The sequence below is a fragment of the Podarcis cretensis genome, assembly GCF_951804945.1.
Source record: "Podarcis cretensis genome assembly, chromosome: Z".
Classification (NCBI taxonomy): Eukaryota; Metazoa; Chordata; class Lepidosauria; order Squamata; family Lacertidae; genus Podarcis; species Podarcis cretensis.
Window position 1 is genome coordinate 18,454,189 of NC_137184.1, and position 18,351 is coordinate 18,472,539.

Genomic DNA, 18,351 nt, shown 5'->3' on the forward strand with positions numbered 1-18,351 from the left:
ATAGGCCAGTGCGATCTCGTCGCCATTTCAACAGTACAGTCATTTGCCAAAGGGAAGAAGAGGCGAGCAATCTCTTTCATCTCTTTGGGTCTCCAGCAAGGGCAGGATCCTGTAGCATACTTCGGCGACAAAAAATCAAATAGAGGAACTTAGCTACTGTCTTGGTGAGCTCCTGGTCTCTCCCTTGTAATAAGAAGTTTATAACCTCTGTCTCTGTAAATTCTCCTAACCTCTACTTTAAGGCCTTTGATTTTGTTATCAGTCCCACTCACCGAACCCCGATTTCTTAGGTGGCTTGTGCAAGTGAGAATGGGGCAGTTTGGTTATTAGGATGCCCATAAGCTCCTCAAACCAAGCGACTCTAGCTACAGGAGAAAGTTCACCACTCCCTACCAAGATCAAGTGAGTCACACGATCAGAATACACCAAGATTTGGAAAGACGATAGAGTATGCTCGTTAATTCAAATCCTTATGTACTGAGGACATGGTACCTGGAGGAGTGGATTGATTAAATTTTATGGCACTCTCGATGGAAGGACAAATTTACATTGAAGGGAGAGATGATCACTAAGCATAGGATCGCCTATGTGGAACTCAAATCACATGGGGCAGCAATTTAGTGGGGACCAGAATATAGTCTACCACACTATTTCCTTGTGGGGAGAGGAAGGTAAAGTTCTCAGAGCCTTCCCAATCTGGCAGCCCATTGAGCCACACCAAGGCTCTGGTGGTAGACAGCTTGGTGAGCCGTAGGCCTGCCAGGTTGATTTCTAAGTCCCGTGATTCTTGTTCCCATAAGCAGAAGCCAGGAAGCGCCATAGAGTCCAAGATCTCCGAAGCTTTTGTATATACTTCCCTCCCTTGGCCTAGGTGGGCATTAAAATCCCGTCAGGACAATAGGTAGATCAGGGCAAATGTTGCCCAAATTCTTGATCATGTGTGCAAGGAGATCCCATTGATGGTTCTTGGCTATGATAGTAGAGGTGGGAGGAATATACACATTGACCAGTAACATGACCTGGCTCTCCAGCTCTATCTTTGTTGCTAAAAGTTTGCAAATTGCATAGCCAAGAGGATGTGTTCACATTTTATATGGGGGGCCACCAGGGTTAGCAAGCCACCCGAGAGCCTGCCTTTGTTGTGGAGTTTGACTGCCAGAACTGCAAAGTCAATGTGCCATGTTGAATGTGCCGGCAAAGTCAATGTGCCGTGTTGACCAAGTTTCTTGTAGACAAACTATATCGTGCTCTCTTACTAACTTAACAAAGTCAGGATAGCATAACTTTGAGGACCATCCTGCCACGTTCCACGATAGCAACTTCAGGGAAGAATGTTGCACTGGGTTCCCTACCTTGGCACAAGTGGGTGTCATTAGATTGACTATCACTAGGGGCCCCGGGCGGAACCTGTAGCAATTCCTCTAGTTCCTCAGGGATGCCAGTTGTTAGAGCATGGTCCCTGGTGTTGGCGCTTCTTGAACTGGCTGCTGTCAACTCCTTGTTCAAAGTCAAGTAGCCAGGTTTGGGGGCAAGATCGCTAGGACAGAGCATCGATGGGAATGTCCATCCCAGAAATTGTTCCCGGGAGTTCTTCTTCTATTGAGGTGTCCTCTAGTGCCAGCATAGCCAAGTCAACATTTGCGGGGCAAGATGAAGGTTGAGGAACTAAAATATTAACTTCTTGCAGATGGGCTTTGAGGCAGTCCTGGAACACAGGTGGGAGAATAGGTTGCTTAACAGTTTGTGATACATCCGGCAGGTTTGGCATTATGTTATCTATCGGGAAGGTTTCTGGTTGGTCCTTGGCTGGGGGCAGCTCAGCACTCGGGGTGACCGGCTTCCCAGTGTGTGTCTCCTGATTGAGTTCAGACAATCCCCCAGACATCTGTGTAGTTTCTGATCTTGCTTGCTCCTCCTCCATAACTGTGGACAAAGTCTGTTCTATGGACAGAGGTGAGGATGAAATATCTATAGTGTCATACATGTTGATTCGGCGTATAGTTGGATCCAGTCCCTTGGTCTGCAAACGCATTTCTTGGTTGAGTGAGTCTCTTACTGGGGATTCCTCCTGTAGAAAGGCCAGTATCTCCTCTTTCCCAGACCTATCATTATTCGTATTCCTGCTGCCCACATTAGCAGGTTCATGGGGGTTTGTCCTAGGCTTGTTGAGGTCATGCATCTGAATAATAGTAACAATAGTTGTGCAGCACTATTGTCATGCTACATGTCCCCTCAGCCTGGTTCATTGGTGGTTTTTAAGCATCGGTTGGATGACCATCTGTCAGGGATGCTTTAGTTGTGATTTCTGCATTGCAGGGGGTTGGACTAGAGGACCCTTGGGAACCCTTCCAACTCTATACTTCTAAGATTCTAAGATATACCAGGTGCTGGGATCCTTTAGCCCTCTGGATGTTGCTTGGCCACAACTCTCATCAGTCTTAGCAAGCTTTGCATATGACCAGGGAGGAGGAGAGGAGTTGTAGTAGTTCAGCAACACCAACAACTCCCCAGTGCAGGTGTTTTATGGTGGGTGAAATAGCTGACCTACTTCTTCTTCTTCCTAAAGGTCGCTGGGCAAAGATAGCATCAGAGTTGCCCCATCGCTCAGGGACTCAGTGCCTCAGCAAGTGGAAAGTTTTGCTGGGCTATAGGGTAAGTTCAACTTCTAGGGTCCTTTTGGGATTTAGAAGTGCTCCCATATTGGCAGAAATGACATAAAGGATTAAGTAAAAATGAATGGGTGAAAGAGAGAATGTAAAATTATAATATATTAAGACAAATTATGGGACACAGGTGGCGCTGTGGGTTAAAGCCTCAGCGCCTAGGACTTGCCGATCGAAAGGTCGGCGGTTCGAATCCCTGCGGCGGGGTGCGCTCCCGCTGCTCGGTCCCAGCGCCTGCCAACCTAGCAGTTCGAAAGCACCTCCGGGTGCAAGTAGATAAATAGGGACCGCTTACCAGCGGGAAGGTAAACGGCGTTTCCGTGTGCAGCTCTGGCTTGCCAGAGCAGCGATGTCACGCTGGCCACGTGACCCGGAAGTGTCTCCGGACAGCGCTGGCCCCTGGCCTCTTAAGTGAGATGGGCGCACAACCCCAGAGTCTGTCAAGACTGGCCCGTACGGGCAGGGGTACCTTTACCTTTACCTTTAAGACAAATTATTAAGATAAAAATAAAGTTGGAAGGATTTGCTGAAATAACAATTTGAACTAGAATACAAAAATGGGAGGTGTGAGGAGGTCAAGGAAATAAGTAAAGGAAAGAAAGCTATGTAAAGGTTCAATTTGTTCTTTTTTTGTATTGATTGTATTTTTTCTGTTTTTTTACTTTTCTTTTTTTCTCTTTTTTTCTTTTTGTAATCTTTAAAATTTGAATAAATATTATTTAAAAAAAATAAAAATAGAAGTGCTCCCATAAATATAAAAACATATAAGCAGAGTTATCTGCATAAGGTCAATGGCAGTCATCCAGCCCAGCATCCAGTCCTCACAGGGGCCAGCCAGATGCCCCAATGGGAAACCCCCAAGCAGAACCTGAGTGAAATAGCAACTCTCTGACTGTTGTTCCCCATTGTCCAGTATTCAGAGGTACAGTGGTAACTCAGGTTAAGTACTTAATTTGTTCCGGAGGTCCGTTCTTAACCTGAAACTGTTCTTAACCTGAAGCACTACTTTAGCTAATGGGGCCTCCTGCTGCCACTGCGCTGCCAGAGCACAAAGTTCTTAACCTGAGGTACTATTTCTGGGTTAGCGGAGTCTGTAACCTGAAGTGTATGTAACCCAAGGTACCACTGTACAGTGTCCCTGAGCATGAAGGTTCTGCTGTCATGACAGGCCACCTTAAGAAAAGCTTGGCTGCTGGATAAGGCCAAAGGGGGCCCATCATAGCCCATCATACTGTCTTGAGGGGGCCACCCAAATATCCCGATGGAAGCCCACAAGCAGGACCTGAGCACAGCAGCACTGCTCTCCCCACATGGGATCCCCAGGAACTGTTATTTAGAGGCATTTACTCTTCCAACAAGGGAGGTAGAACTTTCTCTGCAGTTTTCAAGGGTAGCCCCACATAGAGCTCATTTCAGCAGTTTGTTCACCCACATCCCTAGGTTACCAAGGCAGGGTGGGGAAAAGGTGCAGTCAGCTTGGAAACTGCCTTATTCTGATGATGTCTTTGGACCATCTAGCTCAGTATTGTTGACGCTGACTGGCAGCAGGTGTTCCCCAGGGTTCCAGTCATAGAGATCCTTCCTGGGACCTTTTGCATGCAAAGCAGATTTAAAAAATATATTTTTTAAAAAAAATATTTATTCCCCACCCATCTGGCTGGGTTTCCCTAGCCACTCTGGATGGCTTACCGCACATAAAATGCTCTACCACTGAGCTTTAGCCCTTCCCTGAAATAATAAAATATGGTATTCAGAAGCATTATTCCCTCTGACCATAGAGGCAGAGCATAGCCATAGTGGTTAGTAGCACTGATAGCTTTTTCTTCCATGAATTTCTCTAATCCTCCTTTGCAGCTGTCTATGTTGAGGGCCATCACTGTCTCCTGCTGGAGTTTAGTTAACTGTGCTCTGTATGAAGGACTCTACTCCATGAATTTATCTAAAGCTATGTGTGCCATGTATGCTGCACTGCCAATTAAAAAAGATAATCGCCCAATAAGATCAAAACCGTCACAGTTGACTGCATGCTTATTCAAAATCATATTGAACCCATCTTGTTTAATTATTCCAGCAAAATTGATGAATTTGATATAGGGGCGCCAGCTTTTAAAGTCTGATACCTATTATTTCCACCTCCAGCGCCCCCCTACACCTCCTTGCCTCTTAGCTCCCCCTATGATATCTCACTGCCCTCTGTGGAAACCATCGCTCTAACCACTATGCCACCAAGGCCTCTTGAAATGTGAACAACCATTGCAGCTGTTCTTGTGATTAATCTGAGATTGCTCTTTTTTCTGTCTCTTGTTTCCAGAAGAAGAGGCGGAAGCCGAAGCAGCAGGGCTGCACCCACCGAAAGCCCCGGCAGCCCAGCCTCTGCTTGTCCAGCAGCGAAGATTCTGACCTAGAGCTGTCCCTGGAGGAGGAAGAGGAGGAGAGTGTGGAGGAGGAGGCAGCCAGGACCCACAAGGCCATGGCTGGTGGGCACTGGGAGGTGCCCAGCATTGACCTCTGGGTACCTACCAGGAAGGGCATATCATCAGAGAACCTGGCCTCTGTCACGCTGCTGTCCAAGGGCTTCAACGTAGACCAGAAGCATGGGATGTTCCCCAGGGTCCTGAAGGCGGGGGAGGAGGAAGAGCAGCCCCAGAAGGCAGAGGCTTCTCCCCCTGCCACTGCTCCTCCCAGTGATTTGCCCCCTGCCCTGATTGGAGCAAAGGAGAGCTTGGTGGAGGAAGGCAGCAAGGTACGTGGGGAAGGGGCGCTGGCTCAGAGGCAGAGCTTCTGGCCCAGGTTTCTGTTTCTTCAGAACCAGGACCTTACTTTAGTTTTAGGGGAAAGGCTGTATCTGGTAAGTGTCTGCTTTGCGTGTAGGTTCAGTACCCAATGGTAGGGCTGGGGGAAACCCCTGCCTGAAGCCCTGGAGAGCAATTGCTGCTGGTCAGTGTTGAAAAAACTGATCTCGGTGGACATATTCCGTCCGACTCAGTCCAAGGCAGACTCCTATATTTCTGTTCAATTCAGCCCATCCTTCAGAACCTTGAGGATTGTTATAGTCTTTATGCTGAGAGGAAGGGCTGCACTTCAGTGCTTAGAGAATGCTCCCTGCCTGTAACCCTGGAGAGCCGCTGCTAGTCAGTGTAGAGACAGTGCTGAGCCAGAGAGACTCAAGGGTTTGACTCCGTAGAAAGCAGCTTCCTTTGTTCCTCAGAGCCACGAGGATTAGAAACTTACTTCATGTTAAAGGGAAACGACCAGCTTTGTATGTATATGAAGCAAAGTTCCTTCTGCATCTGTTCATTGCTCAAGAAAAGGCAGAGGGAGAAACTTCTTTCCAGTACCTCGTCTTGTATGAAATCAAACCCAGACCTGTAAATGAGCTGGCTTCCCCTCCTGTGGCAAATCCCAATGACCTTTCTGCTATCAGGCAGGGAAAAGCTTTCTGCAGCTGGTCCATTTCTCCATTTCTTCCAGGCCCACAAGATCAGTTTTTGTGCTCATGTTATTATTTTCCTACAGAGAGGAGGGGATCTAGTCCCTCCCACTCACTCCACGAGGTAGGAATATGCAGATTCTGAGCTGCACTTACCCTGTAGTGGGAAGGTGGCCCCTCCAGTTCCCATATTGCCTTGCTCCCAATGCAGGTCAGGTGACAGGCCTCTGCTGTCACTCAGATTTTCCTGAGGAGATTTTTCTTCATGGAGAGTCACTCTTTATTAATACTAGGAAATCAGTGAAGTGACTTGTAAGAGAAAAGAGGCACAGAATTCTGCCTTTACCAAGAGTTCTGCTATTGGATTTGGCAGATTGCAGTGGCTTAGAGGGTGCATTGCTAAGTGTTATGAGGGTCAAAAAGGAATTCCATATCTATAAAAGGTGCCTGGAGGTTCTAGTCCTCATTAAAATATCCAATTATGTATTATTATTTTCTCTGATATAACTGTATTCCAGAGTGAGTGGTACCAAGTATCCCGTGTAAGATTTTGGGCTATTTTCTGCTGAGTTGTAATGACAATTTGAGCTACCAACATCATATATAAGACCAATTCTTTTGAAAATATAAAGATTTTCTGTCTAGGACTTTCTTTCCCTTAGATGAAAATAGATTGGGATCTGTGTGTGGCTGATGGGTGTTGATGGGTGTTTCTCCTTCCTGATTTCTTTGCAGAATTCCAGGAGGATGAAGGACTCCTGGAGGGTGTCTTTGGCTTATGTGAAATGTGTGTTGAGGAGAAACAGCTATGAGTTGCAGCGGAGAAACGTAAGTCTCCCTCCCATGGTTCAGAAGCTCCTCCTGGCTCTCTTAGGTTTAGGATAAGGAACTTCCCTTGAGAGACAGTGTAGTGAAGTGGTTAGAGTGTCAGACTAGGGACAAGGGTTCAAATCCCCCCATTCAGCCATGAAGCTCACACGGTGACCTTGGGTCACAGTCATTGCCTCTCAACCTACCTCTCAGGGTTGTTGTGGGGATTAAAAGAGGACTAGGACCTGGGAGAGACCCAGGTTCAAATTCCACTCTGCTGTGACACTGACAGGGTCACAGTCACTGCCTTTCAGCCTAACCTGCCTCACAGAGTTGTTGTGGAGGAGGAGGACAGAACCATGTATGCCACCTTGAGCTCCTTGGGGGAAAAGTTGGGATATAAATACAGTAGATTAGATAGGTAGATCCCCACACTTTTCTTGCCAATATGCCTGATGATATTTAGAGGCATTCAGTTCAGATTGGCTGTTGGGCGTCAGAGTTAAGCCAGCATGATGGGGCAGTGGACTTCGTACCTTCCCCCATGTGAATGTGTTGTTGTTTCTAAAAATACGTTCAAATGGCTTTTAACGAGGCCTGCTTAGTTGGATGAGTCTGTTTCATTCTCTTTCTACCAAGATACCCTCTTGTTTTCAAGGCGGCTTTCAACAGTTTTAAACATACTGTATTCCAGAGTTTATTTGTTAAATTTATAACCTACTGTTTCTCCCTAAGGAACTCAAAATGGCATAAGTGGTTCTGCCTCCCTCTTTTCTTTTCTTTTTAATATTTACAATTAAAGCAGCTTAAAGAAAACAGCTCATTGGGCAAGCAACAGCAAGAGGAACACACATCAGGCTGGTACAATAAAATTAGAAAACTGAACATACTTCTGTCCATGTTTTTCCTTATTGGCATATGTAATCACACCAGACCTCTCTGCAAATTTATCCTTTTTACTTGGTGACCTGGAAGTGTGTAGTTTGTTGATCAGCTTTTATAGTAAAGCCACTTCCCAAACTTTTGAATGCTGAAAAGTGTTGGCTGCTTTCAGGTCTCTCTAGAAATGAGCCGTTGTGGCCCTAGTGGACCTGAGTATCCTTCGGGCAGAGGATAGGATTTACTCCTCTCTATCTCTCTCTTTCCACAGCAAGAAATCAACAGGAAGAAGCGTTTTGCCTTCACATCCCAAACATGTATTGCAAAATCCTTGGCACCAGCCAGCAGAGAAGGAGGCCAGCCCCAGAAGGGACAGAAGGATGGGATGTTGAAGACCACCCTTTTCCGACGGCTGATGGTGGCCGTGATTCCCTGGGCTGGGAGCCTGGTCCAGGACTGGGCCCAGCGCCTCAAGACAGAAGCTGCTCATAGGTCTAAAGGTCCGACCACCAGCAACTTCTGAGCAGATTCTTCTTCTTCTGTATATGATTGAAGTGTGTGTGTGTGTGTGTGTGTGTGTGTGCGCACAAGTGAATGATGGATACATGATGGTTAAGCCCTTTCTTGGGAAAGCTTAACTTCACGCACATAGCAAAACATTTCAGATCAAGGGGACAGAGTGACTCCCCTTTAATTTGGATGTTGTTGTTTTTTTAGAGAAAAGTTATATACAAGGCAACATGATAGAAGTTTAAAAAGTGATGCACAGCATGGAGAAAGTGGAGAGAGAAAAGTTATTCACCCTCTCACAGTGCTAGCACTCAGACATCCAATGAAGCTGAATGTTTGAAGATTGAGGACAGATCAAGTCCTTCTTCATGCAGTGCAGAGTTAAACTGTGGAGTTTACTCCCAGATGAGGCAACCTGGATGGCTTTAAAGGAGGATTGGACAGATTTATGGAGGAGAGGGCTTTCGATGGCTACTAGCCAGGGTCGCTATTCTTTGCCTCCACTGACAGAGCAGTGGGCCTTTGAATATCAGTTGCTTGAAGCCACAGGAGCGGGGAGGGCTCCTGTGCTCAACTCCTGCTTGTGGGCTTCCCATAGGGGGGTATGGGAGGCCATTGTGAGAACAACAGGCTGGACTAGATGGGCCACCGGCCAGGTGCAGCAAGCTCTTATGTTCTTAATTTTTTTTTATCCCTACAGACATAATATTTCAGTTTGAGCAATGAGAAGCATGGCACTAAAAGAGGGGGAGAATATACAAAGTTTTTTCTTTTTGGCTCAAGGTTCTTGTCCTGTTGATAGACTCTCACGTTTTTCTTTCTTTCCAGTGGAATTAATCTCCAAGCAGCTGCAGGCTGCCTGCCTCACAAGCACACCCCTCTTCACCCTCTTCATCCAGGTGTGTGTGTGTGGGGAGTTCTGTGGGAATGTTGTGTGTGTCACCAGAATTAGTTTAGTGGAGAGTCTGGTAATCAGCTAAGGCTCCTTGACGTGTTTTCTATACATCTTCAGAGGAAAGACTATGGAATGACAGGGCACACTTAGAATCATAGAATTGTAGAGTTGGCCTGAGGGTCATCTAGTTTAACCCCCTGCATTGCAGTAATCCTGCCCAGAGCAACCTTGGGTGGGCTTGAACTTACCAGCCTTCTGGTTTAACAGGCAGGTGCACTGACCCATTGCACCACAAGATGTAGTCATTTCTACCAACTTGGATGGTGCTCAACCTTAGTCTATTTGCCTCTCAGTGGCTACTAGCCACAATGACAATGAATTAGCTCCACTGTTGGAGGCAGTAAATGCTTCTGAATTCCACTTTATGGGAATTGCAGGTGGGGAGCATTGCTGTTGTCCTTGGGTCCTGCTTGGGGGCTTCCCTTTGAGGTGTCTGGGTGGCCCCTGATTCAGGTAGGTAGCCGTGTTGGTCTGACGCAGTCGAAATATATTAAAAAAAATAAAAATATTGTCCAGTAGCACCTTAGAGACCAACTAAGTTTGTTCTGGGTATAAGTTTTCGTGTGCATGCACACTTCTTCAGATACAGTAAAACAGAAGTCACCAAACATATATAGTGGGAGGGCGGGGTAGGGTTTTTCTCAGAATGGTAGTAGGAGATGCATTGACTCAGTGGGTATTGGATTCCTGCCTCATTACATATGCTAATCATCTGCATACTATCCCTTGCTTTTTCTTGTAGGACTAACTGCAATCGTTAACAGCCACCGGTTTACCATACCCATTGAGTCAATCACCCATCTCCTACTACCCTTCTGAGAAAAACCCCACCCCACCCTCCCACTATATATAAGGGTCTGGTGACTTCTGTTTCAGTGTATCTGAAGAAGTGTGCATGCACACGAAAGCTCATACCCAGAACAAACTTAGTTGGTCTCTAAGGTGCTACTGGACAATTATTATTTTTAAAATATATTTTGGGTGGCCCCTGTGAGGATAGGATGCTGGACTAAATGGTGCTGATCCAGCAGCCATGCGCTGACTGTCCAGAGGCAGTCTATTTTGATTCCTAAGTTTTTAGGACGGTTCTGGACCAGATAGATCACCCTTGGCCTAATCTCACAGCCAGACTCTTCTTAGGTTTTATATATACTGACTCCAGTGTGCAAGGCAGGTCATGTCTCTGAATGCCATCTGCTGGGAATGACGAGTGGGGAGAATTGCTGCTGTTATGCTCAGTTCCTGTTTGTGGGCTTCTTCCCATTGAGGAATCTGGTTCGCCACTGTGAGAACAGGTTGCTGGACTAGATGGGTCCCCTTGGCTGCAGGGCTTTTACATTCTTGCCATCCCCAAGCGTGAGCTACATTGGATTATTTGCTTTCTTTTGAGCCAGCCTTTTCTCTGCTTAGTCTGACTCTGCCTGTGGGACTCTTGCAGCTGCTCCAGATTGACATCCATGGCTGCATGAAAGTCATCCACAGGAGGAAGACGCGGCAGAGGGAGCTGCTGAAGTCTGCCATTGGGGAGGCAGAGAAGACAGAGCAGGTATGATTTCTATTTAATCATAAAAATATTTGTGCCATTAAAAAAAATCTATCAAAGTGGTTTACAGCAAACAAACAGACATTAAACCACATAAGAAAAAAATGCTTTGAAAAGTTAAAAACAGACCTCACCTAACCAGTGTGGAAGAATGTCTTCCTAATTGCCTGCATAAGCCTGGAGGAATAGTGAAGTTTTCAGCAGGCATTTAAAAGCTGGCACAGAAGGTGCCTTCTGAATCTCTAGTGGCAGAGAGTTCCACAGGACTGGGCCAATGGCACTCAAGTTTCACTTTGTTGTTGCTGCTGTCAAGTAAGCCTCACCAACTCAGGGAATGACTGACGATGCTCCTGTAGACGATCTCAGAGATCAAGCTGTGATATTATAAGGGTTAAGGCAATCCGTGAGGTATAAAGGACCTAAACGGATCAGAGCTGTATAAATTAATACAAGGACCTGGTTCAATGGGAAATGGGCAGCTGGTGCAGCTGTTTTAACAAGGGGGTCCCCTGTTCTCAACCAGAACTTCTCACCAGCCATCTGGCCACAGCATTCTTTTATCAGCTGGAGCTTCCAAACCAAACCCAAGGGCAGCTTTATGTGATCTCTGCCACATCTCCTTTTCTAAGCTCTGTTGTGTCTGTATGCTTCACTGGAGGTTTTAAAGCAGAGGTTGGGTGACCATCGGTCAGGGATTATTGAGCTGTGATTCTTGCATTGCAGGGAGTTGTGCTGGATGAATTTTTGTGGTCCCAACTCTACAGTTTTATGATTTGTAGGACATTTGAACAACATTGATTGCTGGAATCAGCTTGGGGGTTGTTGAGCAGGGACTGCTGCACTCTTCATGGCGGCTAATATCATGAGTTCTCCAGATCAACTAGACTTTGGGTTGACTACTTGAAGCTCTGTCATGGCTTAGATACATAGACCTGTGGGTGGTTCACCTGCTTCACCTGCAGAAGCTCCCCAATGGCAGTTCCAGGTAGGGCTGGGAGAGATCCTGGCCTGAAATCCTAGAGAGTCTTGCCTGCCAGTCAAGTGTAGACAATACTGAACTGGATGGAGCAATGGATCTGACTTGGTATAAGGCAGCTGCCTCCTTCCTATTTAAATCAGTACTACTACAGCTCCCATCATCCCTGACCATTGGTCATGCTGTTTGCTAAGGATGATGGACTCCCAACTTCCATCCTCAGTGGCCAGCATCTGGAGTGCCCCTAGACCCATTTCAGTGGTAACTGGACAGGAGAAATTCTTGGAAAGGAGGTAGACATGGGCCAAAGCTGCCTGCCACCCAAATCAACTAATTGTTCCCTTCTTTTGCAGGCCCCCTCTGCGCAAGATCCAAAAGGTATTTGTCCTTTTCTGTTGTTCCAAACTAGTCTCGACAGTCCAGCCAGTCTACACAATGGTGTTTTGGGTTGGGAAGAGCTGCCCATCTCCTCTTTTGCAAACCCCTTGCTTTGGCCTGGCCTGGAGTGGTCCATTAACCTGTTTCCTGATCAGGGGAGAAGAAAGTGGCTGCCATTTTTTCCACATGGAAAACACGGCCGTCGGAAGCATCCTTGCTGCTCTTTTGTGAATTTCATTTATATTCCACCTTTCCTCCAAAAAGCTTAAGGTGGTGTGTGCAGGGTTCTCATCCCATTTAACCCCCCTCACAATAACCCTGTGAGTTAAGCTAGGCTGAGAGGCAGTGACTGTGACCCAAGGTCACACCTACTGAACTTCATGCCCATGTGGGAGATTTTAACTTGGGCCTCCCAGGTCCTAGACTGGCAAACAAAAACTGGAGAGTTGCTGTTGCGCTCTGGTCCTGCTTGTGGACTTTCTGTTGAGGCACCTGGTTGCTGCCATAGTCCCGTGTGGCCCAGCCATGGCAGAGCTTAGTAGTGGGAGAGGCCAGCCGGTCAGCCAAGTCTCAGGGGGATATTTGCCTAGAGGCAGAGTCCGTATGCAAGGTTCAGTCTAGTCCTAAGGTCAGGAGTATCTCAGTTCACATAGTCCAGGGGTCAAGAAAGCCGAGAGTCCAAGGTCATGAAAAGCAAGAAGCAGCAAGGTCTGTCCGGGAACAACAAATGCTGTTTCCAGTAACTGACTGAGGCTGGAAATCCTGCTTAAGAAAGCTGGAGCCTGCTGGTTTACATCAGGGACAAGAAGGCTGATCAGCAGCAGGTGAAGTCACTTTGCCTCCTGCCTCTTCAGGCTGCTGCTCAGCGGGTGAAGCCAATTTCTGGTCCATGACACCTGCCCCTGTAAGGAGAGGATGCTGGACTATATGTGCCCCCTTTGGCCTAATCCCACAGCCAGGCTCTCCATAGCTTCTTATGGAGCCTCCAGGCCCAGAGGCAGGCTACCTTGATCCCAAGGTTTTTAGGGCATTTGGCCACTGCGAGAACAGGATGCTGGATTTACATTCTTCTGTCTTTGCCCAGCCCAGTCCAGGAATGTCCAGGTGGCTGTCCAAAACCCAAGCAAGAAGCTCATCCCCCTGAAGGCCAAAGAGGGGCTGGTTCCTGCTTCCTCGAAGAGGGCCCTTTCCCCGCATTGCCCAATGTCCAAGCCCAAGACCGTCTCTGAACTGCTGCGGGAGAAGAGGCAGCGGAAGGTCCCACAGCTTCTCCTGCACCCCTCGGTAATCATTCAGCAGCCAATGGTTCCAGCCGGTGCCCAGGTGGCAAGCCAGCTGCCATACACCAGGGGGTCACCATTGCCAGCACTCCCTCCAGTGCACTCAGTCCCATCGCTGGGAAGTCAAGTGAAATCTCTGGAAACAGGGAGGGGAGAGGATGCCCCTGGGAACGGCAATCAAGACAGCAGGGAGGCTGCAACCGGCACAAGCACTGCCGCGCCTTTGGCGCACCCAGCACTGGCAGGGCAAGCTACCCATTTGCCCACCTCTCTGAATCCTGCTAGTATCCAGGGGGCTCTGTGCCTGCCTCATGTTGTTTTGCAGCAGAGCCCAGCCAACACAGTGCCCATAGCACTGGCGCCACCAGGAGTGGTCTCTCAGCCTGGGGCCAGCGCAGTCCCCGGGCAGCAGGTCCTTCCCATCACCTGGGTCTTGACCAAGCAGGGCCTTGTCCCCATGACCATTGTCAGCATTCCCAACCAGGGAAACCAACCGCCACCCACAAAAGAACCACCCAAAAACCTGGGCCAAGTGGCCAAGGCATCTTCTGCTCTCATGGTTCCAAATGCTGCAGGCATGGCTCCAGTGGCCTTTATGCCAGAGAAGCCACACCCAGTGGCCATTTGTGACAGCCCACAGAACCACAGGGGCTTTCAGCAGAGTAGCCTGTCGCCTCCTCTCCTGCCTAACACCTCGTGCTCCAAGGCACCCCCTTTGCCTGACATTTCATTGGGGAATGCCCAGCCCTGTTCTGTTCACATGAAGCCGGCACCCCTCCAGAACCAGGTCTCCGGAGACAGCTCCCACCCTGCCACCCTGGGAATCGTCCAGGACCCAGTAGTTCAACCCCACCCTGCCCCGCTGCAACAGGACAAGATCACCCCTGACTACAGCTTCATCTCTCTCAAAGAAGCGGCAGTGGCGAAGGAGTGGGCCAAAGGAGGGTCAGCAGTGCTGCAGCCTTGCCTGCCTTACATGCCTGCTTTCCTGTGTAGCTTGAAAGCCCTCTCCATGCTGCTGCTGAACAAAGGGGCCCTGGAGCACAGAGTGGATTCTCTCGTGGCCTCCGGAGAGGAGGTGGAGGGGCCTGGCCAGCCAGATCGCAACACCCAGCTTCGGGCAATGGTGCAGCAGAACCTCCAGGACAACCCTGCCTACCAGCTCCTGAGAAGCCGCTTCCTGGCCACCTTCACCTTCCCAGCTGCCCTTGCAGCACTGGCTCCTTCCAGGGTGACGACAACCCTATCAGGCAGCGAGTGGGGCAAAAGCAGCCAGGAGGAAGACTCGTGTGCGTCACTGTCACTGTCCGAGGAAGAGGAAGAAGAAGGTGCTGAGACTGGGGCAGGATCCTGTGGAGCAGCAGCGGGTGAGCCCTGGGAGGCAGTGGAGGAGCAGGAGGTAAGCCTATTTATTTTAAACAATTTATCCTTGAGGCGGGGGGTTGGACTAGATGACCCATGGGGTCCCTTTCAGCCATACAGTTTTAGGATTCTAGGCTTTATATCAGTGGTTTCCAAAGTGAGTAGCACTATCTCCTGGGAGTTAGTGAGATTACTTTGGGGTGGGAGATGCTAAAAGGAAAGGAGGTGTGGTGGGGTGCTGGAGGTGGTGATTTAAGACTCCTGCTAAGTGATTTTAAATCAGGAATTTGGAAATTAGTGTCACTTCATCAAGCCCATCCACCACATCAATAATTTTAATAGAATTATATCTCATGCACCTCTCTCTCTTTCTCTCTTGCAGGAGGCAGGCATGGGCAGTGCAGAGTTGGACCAGCTCAGTTCCTCTGGGGTTCGGAGAAGCTCCCGGCTAGAGAAAAAGCAAAGGCAGCGGTGAGAGGAATCAGCTCAGTAGCTCCTTGGATCAAGGTACCTTCTCTTTTTGGCTGAGTTTTCTCACTTCCACCCAGAAAGCATGTACTTACAAAAGAGTGAAGCTAGCACACTGGAATGTATTTGGCGTTTATCTAGCTCAGTGTGGTCTGTACTGACAGGCAGCTCTGGCAGTTCAGTTTTTCATGCCTAGGGGTTATCTCCCCATTTCCTGTCTGGAAACACTACCGGTGGGGTTTAGCCTGGGACCTTCTGCATGCAAAGCAGGTGCTCTAACCCAGTGGTTCCTGCCTCCTGCTTTCCATCAACTCATCTCCAGAGCCCCTACCTTGTAAAAAGCATTATTTGGAATAATGGTTTGCACAACCCACTAAGGAAGATAAGGTTGGGATGGCCATTTGTCAGGGGTGTTTAGCTGCAATTCTTGCATTGCAGGGGTTGGACTAATGACCTTGGTCCCTTCTGATTCTACAATTACATGATTCAAAACAGTCACAATTAATTGTACATTTATTCAGAATCAAATCAGACCTTCAGCAAAACTGATGAACTTGATCCAGTGATACCAGCTTTTCAAGTCTGAGAGTCACTTAGGAGTCTTAGATACCACATTTAGGAACAAATTCACTGTTCAGTAAATTCTTAAAGCTGGATGAAGTTTCCCATTGCCTGATTTAAAGTCACTTAGCAGGAGACTTAAATCATCAGCTCTGGTGCCCTCTGCCTTCCCCTTGCCTCTTAGCAGCACCCTGCTCTCCAGGGGGGTGTTATTGCCCACTTTGGGTACCACTGCTCCGGCCACTGAGCTACGTCCCTTCCCAGTGTTTCTCCATCAGTAATAAGTGCTTTGACCCTTCCCATCAACCTTTCTTCTAGCGTAATTCCAAGTGTGAACCTTTGTCTCTGCTTTTTGTTTAGGCATCTGCAACACCTCAGAGACAGAGAGGGTGGTCTACCTCAGCCCCACCACTAGCAATACTTCAGCACGCCAGTTTGGAACTCTTTTGGTTTACACAGTGACTTATACTTATTTGTAATAATTTTGTGTCTGTGGTCCTCTGTGTGGGAGAGAATGAAATATCCTGTATATTTTCCTTTTCCAACTGATTAATGGAGTTTTCATTCACTGTGGGAGAGCAGCCCCCTTTGTTTTGGGTAGCCACAGATGTATTAGCCATAAAGCCCAACGTCATAAGATTTCTTGATGGCTGTGGTGGGGGTTTAAATAGTTCTCTATTGTTATGCCCTTTAAAAATACCAGACCAGAGGATCTTTTTTTTGTTTTGTATATTTGTACTGTTGTACATGTTTAATTGATTTTGTTGTTTTCCTGTAAACTGCTTTGAGGTGTTTTTTTTGTTTTTTGTTTTCTTTTTTTTTACAATCAAGCAATAAATTCTATGAACTAAAAATAAATAAAAAATAAATCTTCCAGTGTGGTTTCTGCATTGAAGGGGGTTGGACTAGATGACCCTTGGGGGACCTTTACAACTCTACAATTCTATGATTCTGTAATATTTGGACCACAGAAGAGGGGAGTGAGGAAGGTTTGTATGCTTTGTGCAAAAAGTTCTTACTCTTGTTTTCTAAAGAAAAAAACCTTTTCAGGATTCTCAGTGGCTGTCAAGGGTTGGGTTTTTTTTTTGGGGGGGGGGAGGGTGTGATTCTCTACCTACCAGAACTGGAGCTGCCCCTGGGGATTGAACCTGGCGCCTTCTGCATGCAAAGGAGCTCCTCTGCCCACAGAGCTTTCCTGTGAGTTAAGGGGCAATCCCTCCAGAAAAAGCTAAGATGCTAATCCTCATGGTTCTGAATAAAGAGCTGTTTGAAGTGATTACGTAGGAAACTGCCTTGCAGAGTCCATTTAGCACAAGGTGTTTTTTTTTTTTTTTGCAATGACTGGCAGTTTCAGAGAAGTAGTCTTCACTAATCCTACCTAGATCCCGTTGGTGGTTGAACCTGGGACCTTAGGCATGCAAAGCAGCTGCTCTGCCCACTAATTGTTTCTGAAACCTACTGCAAGCTCATTGTATCGGCCAGGCCCCAAATCTGAAAATGATTTATGATCCAAATTCCACTGGCTGGCAAGAAGCCACTGAGGATGAACTGAGAACATGTGCAGAGGGAACTAGAGGAGAAAGCCCAGTCAAGAGCGCTACTCCTGGGCCTGAACATTATATAATACATACTTTAATAATGTAAAAGTTTACATATTATAATACAGTGGTACCTCAGGTTAAGTACTTAATTCGTTCTGGAGGTCCGTACTTAACCTGAAACTGTTCTTAACCTGAAGCACCACTTTAGCTAATGGGGCCTCCTGCTGCTGCCGTGCCGCCAGAGCCCGATTTCTGTTCTCATCCTGAAGCAAAGTTCTTAATCTGAAGCACTATTTCTGGGTTAGTGGCGTCTGTAACCTGAAGCGTATGTAACCTGAGGTACCACTGTATATTGTATTTATCTAGTTCTGGTCACCCCATTTTAAGAAGGTTATTGCCAAGCTGAAATGTGCAGAGGAGGGTGACCAAGATGATAAAGGGTCTGGAAACAAAGCCTTATGAAGAATGGTTGAGGGAGTTTGGTATGTTTAGTCTGGATAAGAGAAACTGAGAGGAGATATGATAACCATTTTCAAATATCTCAAGGGCTGTCCCATGGAAGATGGAGCACGCTTGTTTTCTCTTGCTCTGGAAGGTAGGACCTGAACCAAGGGCTTCAAGTAGCAAAAAGGGATTCTGACTATCAGGAAAAACATTTTGTCGGTAAGAGCTATTTGACAGTGGAATTGACTCCCTCGGAAGGTGGTGGACTCTCCTTCCTAAGAGGTTTTTAAACTGAGTTTGGATGGCCACCTGTCAGGGATTCCTGCATTGCAGGAATTTGGTCTAGATGAGCCTTCCAACCCTACTATTTCATGATATTACCGTATATACTATTATAATTATATATTAAAATATATAATATAAATGTATAATACAACACAAGAAATGTTATAATTACCTCTGCCCTGAAAAAATGGTGTGCATATTTAAAGCAACCATAAGATAACATAGATCCTATCCACAACATATTCTTATTAGTGTGTGTGTGGGGG

The 18,351-nt window shown here is 47.2% G+C and overlaps 1 protein-coding gene across 4 annotated transcripts in view; it reads left to right on the top strand.

Moving 5' to 3' along the window:
• The window catches only part of SNAPC4 (small nuclear RNA activating complex polypeptide 4), a 32,967-nt gene extending 16,294 nt beyond the window's left edge, over nucleotides 1–16,673 (top strand). For all 4 annotated transcript variants that reach the window (XM_079961212.1, XM_079961213.1, XM_079961211.1 and 1 more), the window contains exons 15-24: nucleotides 2,567–2,652; nucleotides 4,975–5,406; nucleotides 6,829–6,921; nucleotides 8,054–8,282; nucleotides 9,121–9,191; nucleotides 10,686–10,793; nucleotides 12,120–12,144; nucleotides 13,229–14,823; nucleotides 15,169–15,293; nucleotides 16,176–16,673. In XM_079961212.1, coding sequence (XP_079817338.1) covers nucleotides 2,567–2,652; nucleotides 4,975–5,406; nucleotides 6,829–6,921; nucleotides 8,054–8,282; nucleotides 9,121–9,191; nucleotides 10,686–10,793; nucleotides 12,120–12,144; nucleotides 13,229–14,823; nucleotides 15,169–15,261 — 2,732 coding nt within the window. In that variant the 3' untranslated portion in view covers nucleotides 15,262–15,293; nucleotides 16,176–16,673. The remainder of the gene's footprint in view (nucleotides 1–2,566; nucleotides 2,653–4,974; nucleotides 5,407–6,828; nucleotides 6,922–8,053; nucleotides 8,283–9,120; nucleotides 9,192–10,685; nucleotides 10,794–12,119; nucleotides 12,145–13,228; nucleotides 14,824–15,168; nucleotides 15,294–16,175) is intronic.
• Nucleotides 16,674–18,351: the final 1,678 nt, after the last annotated feature.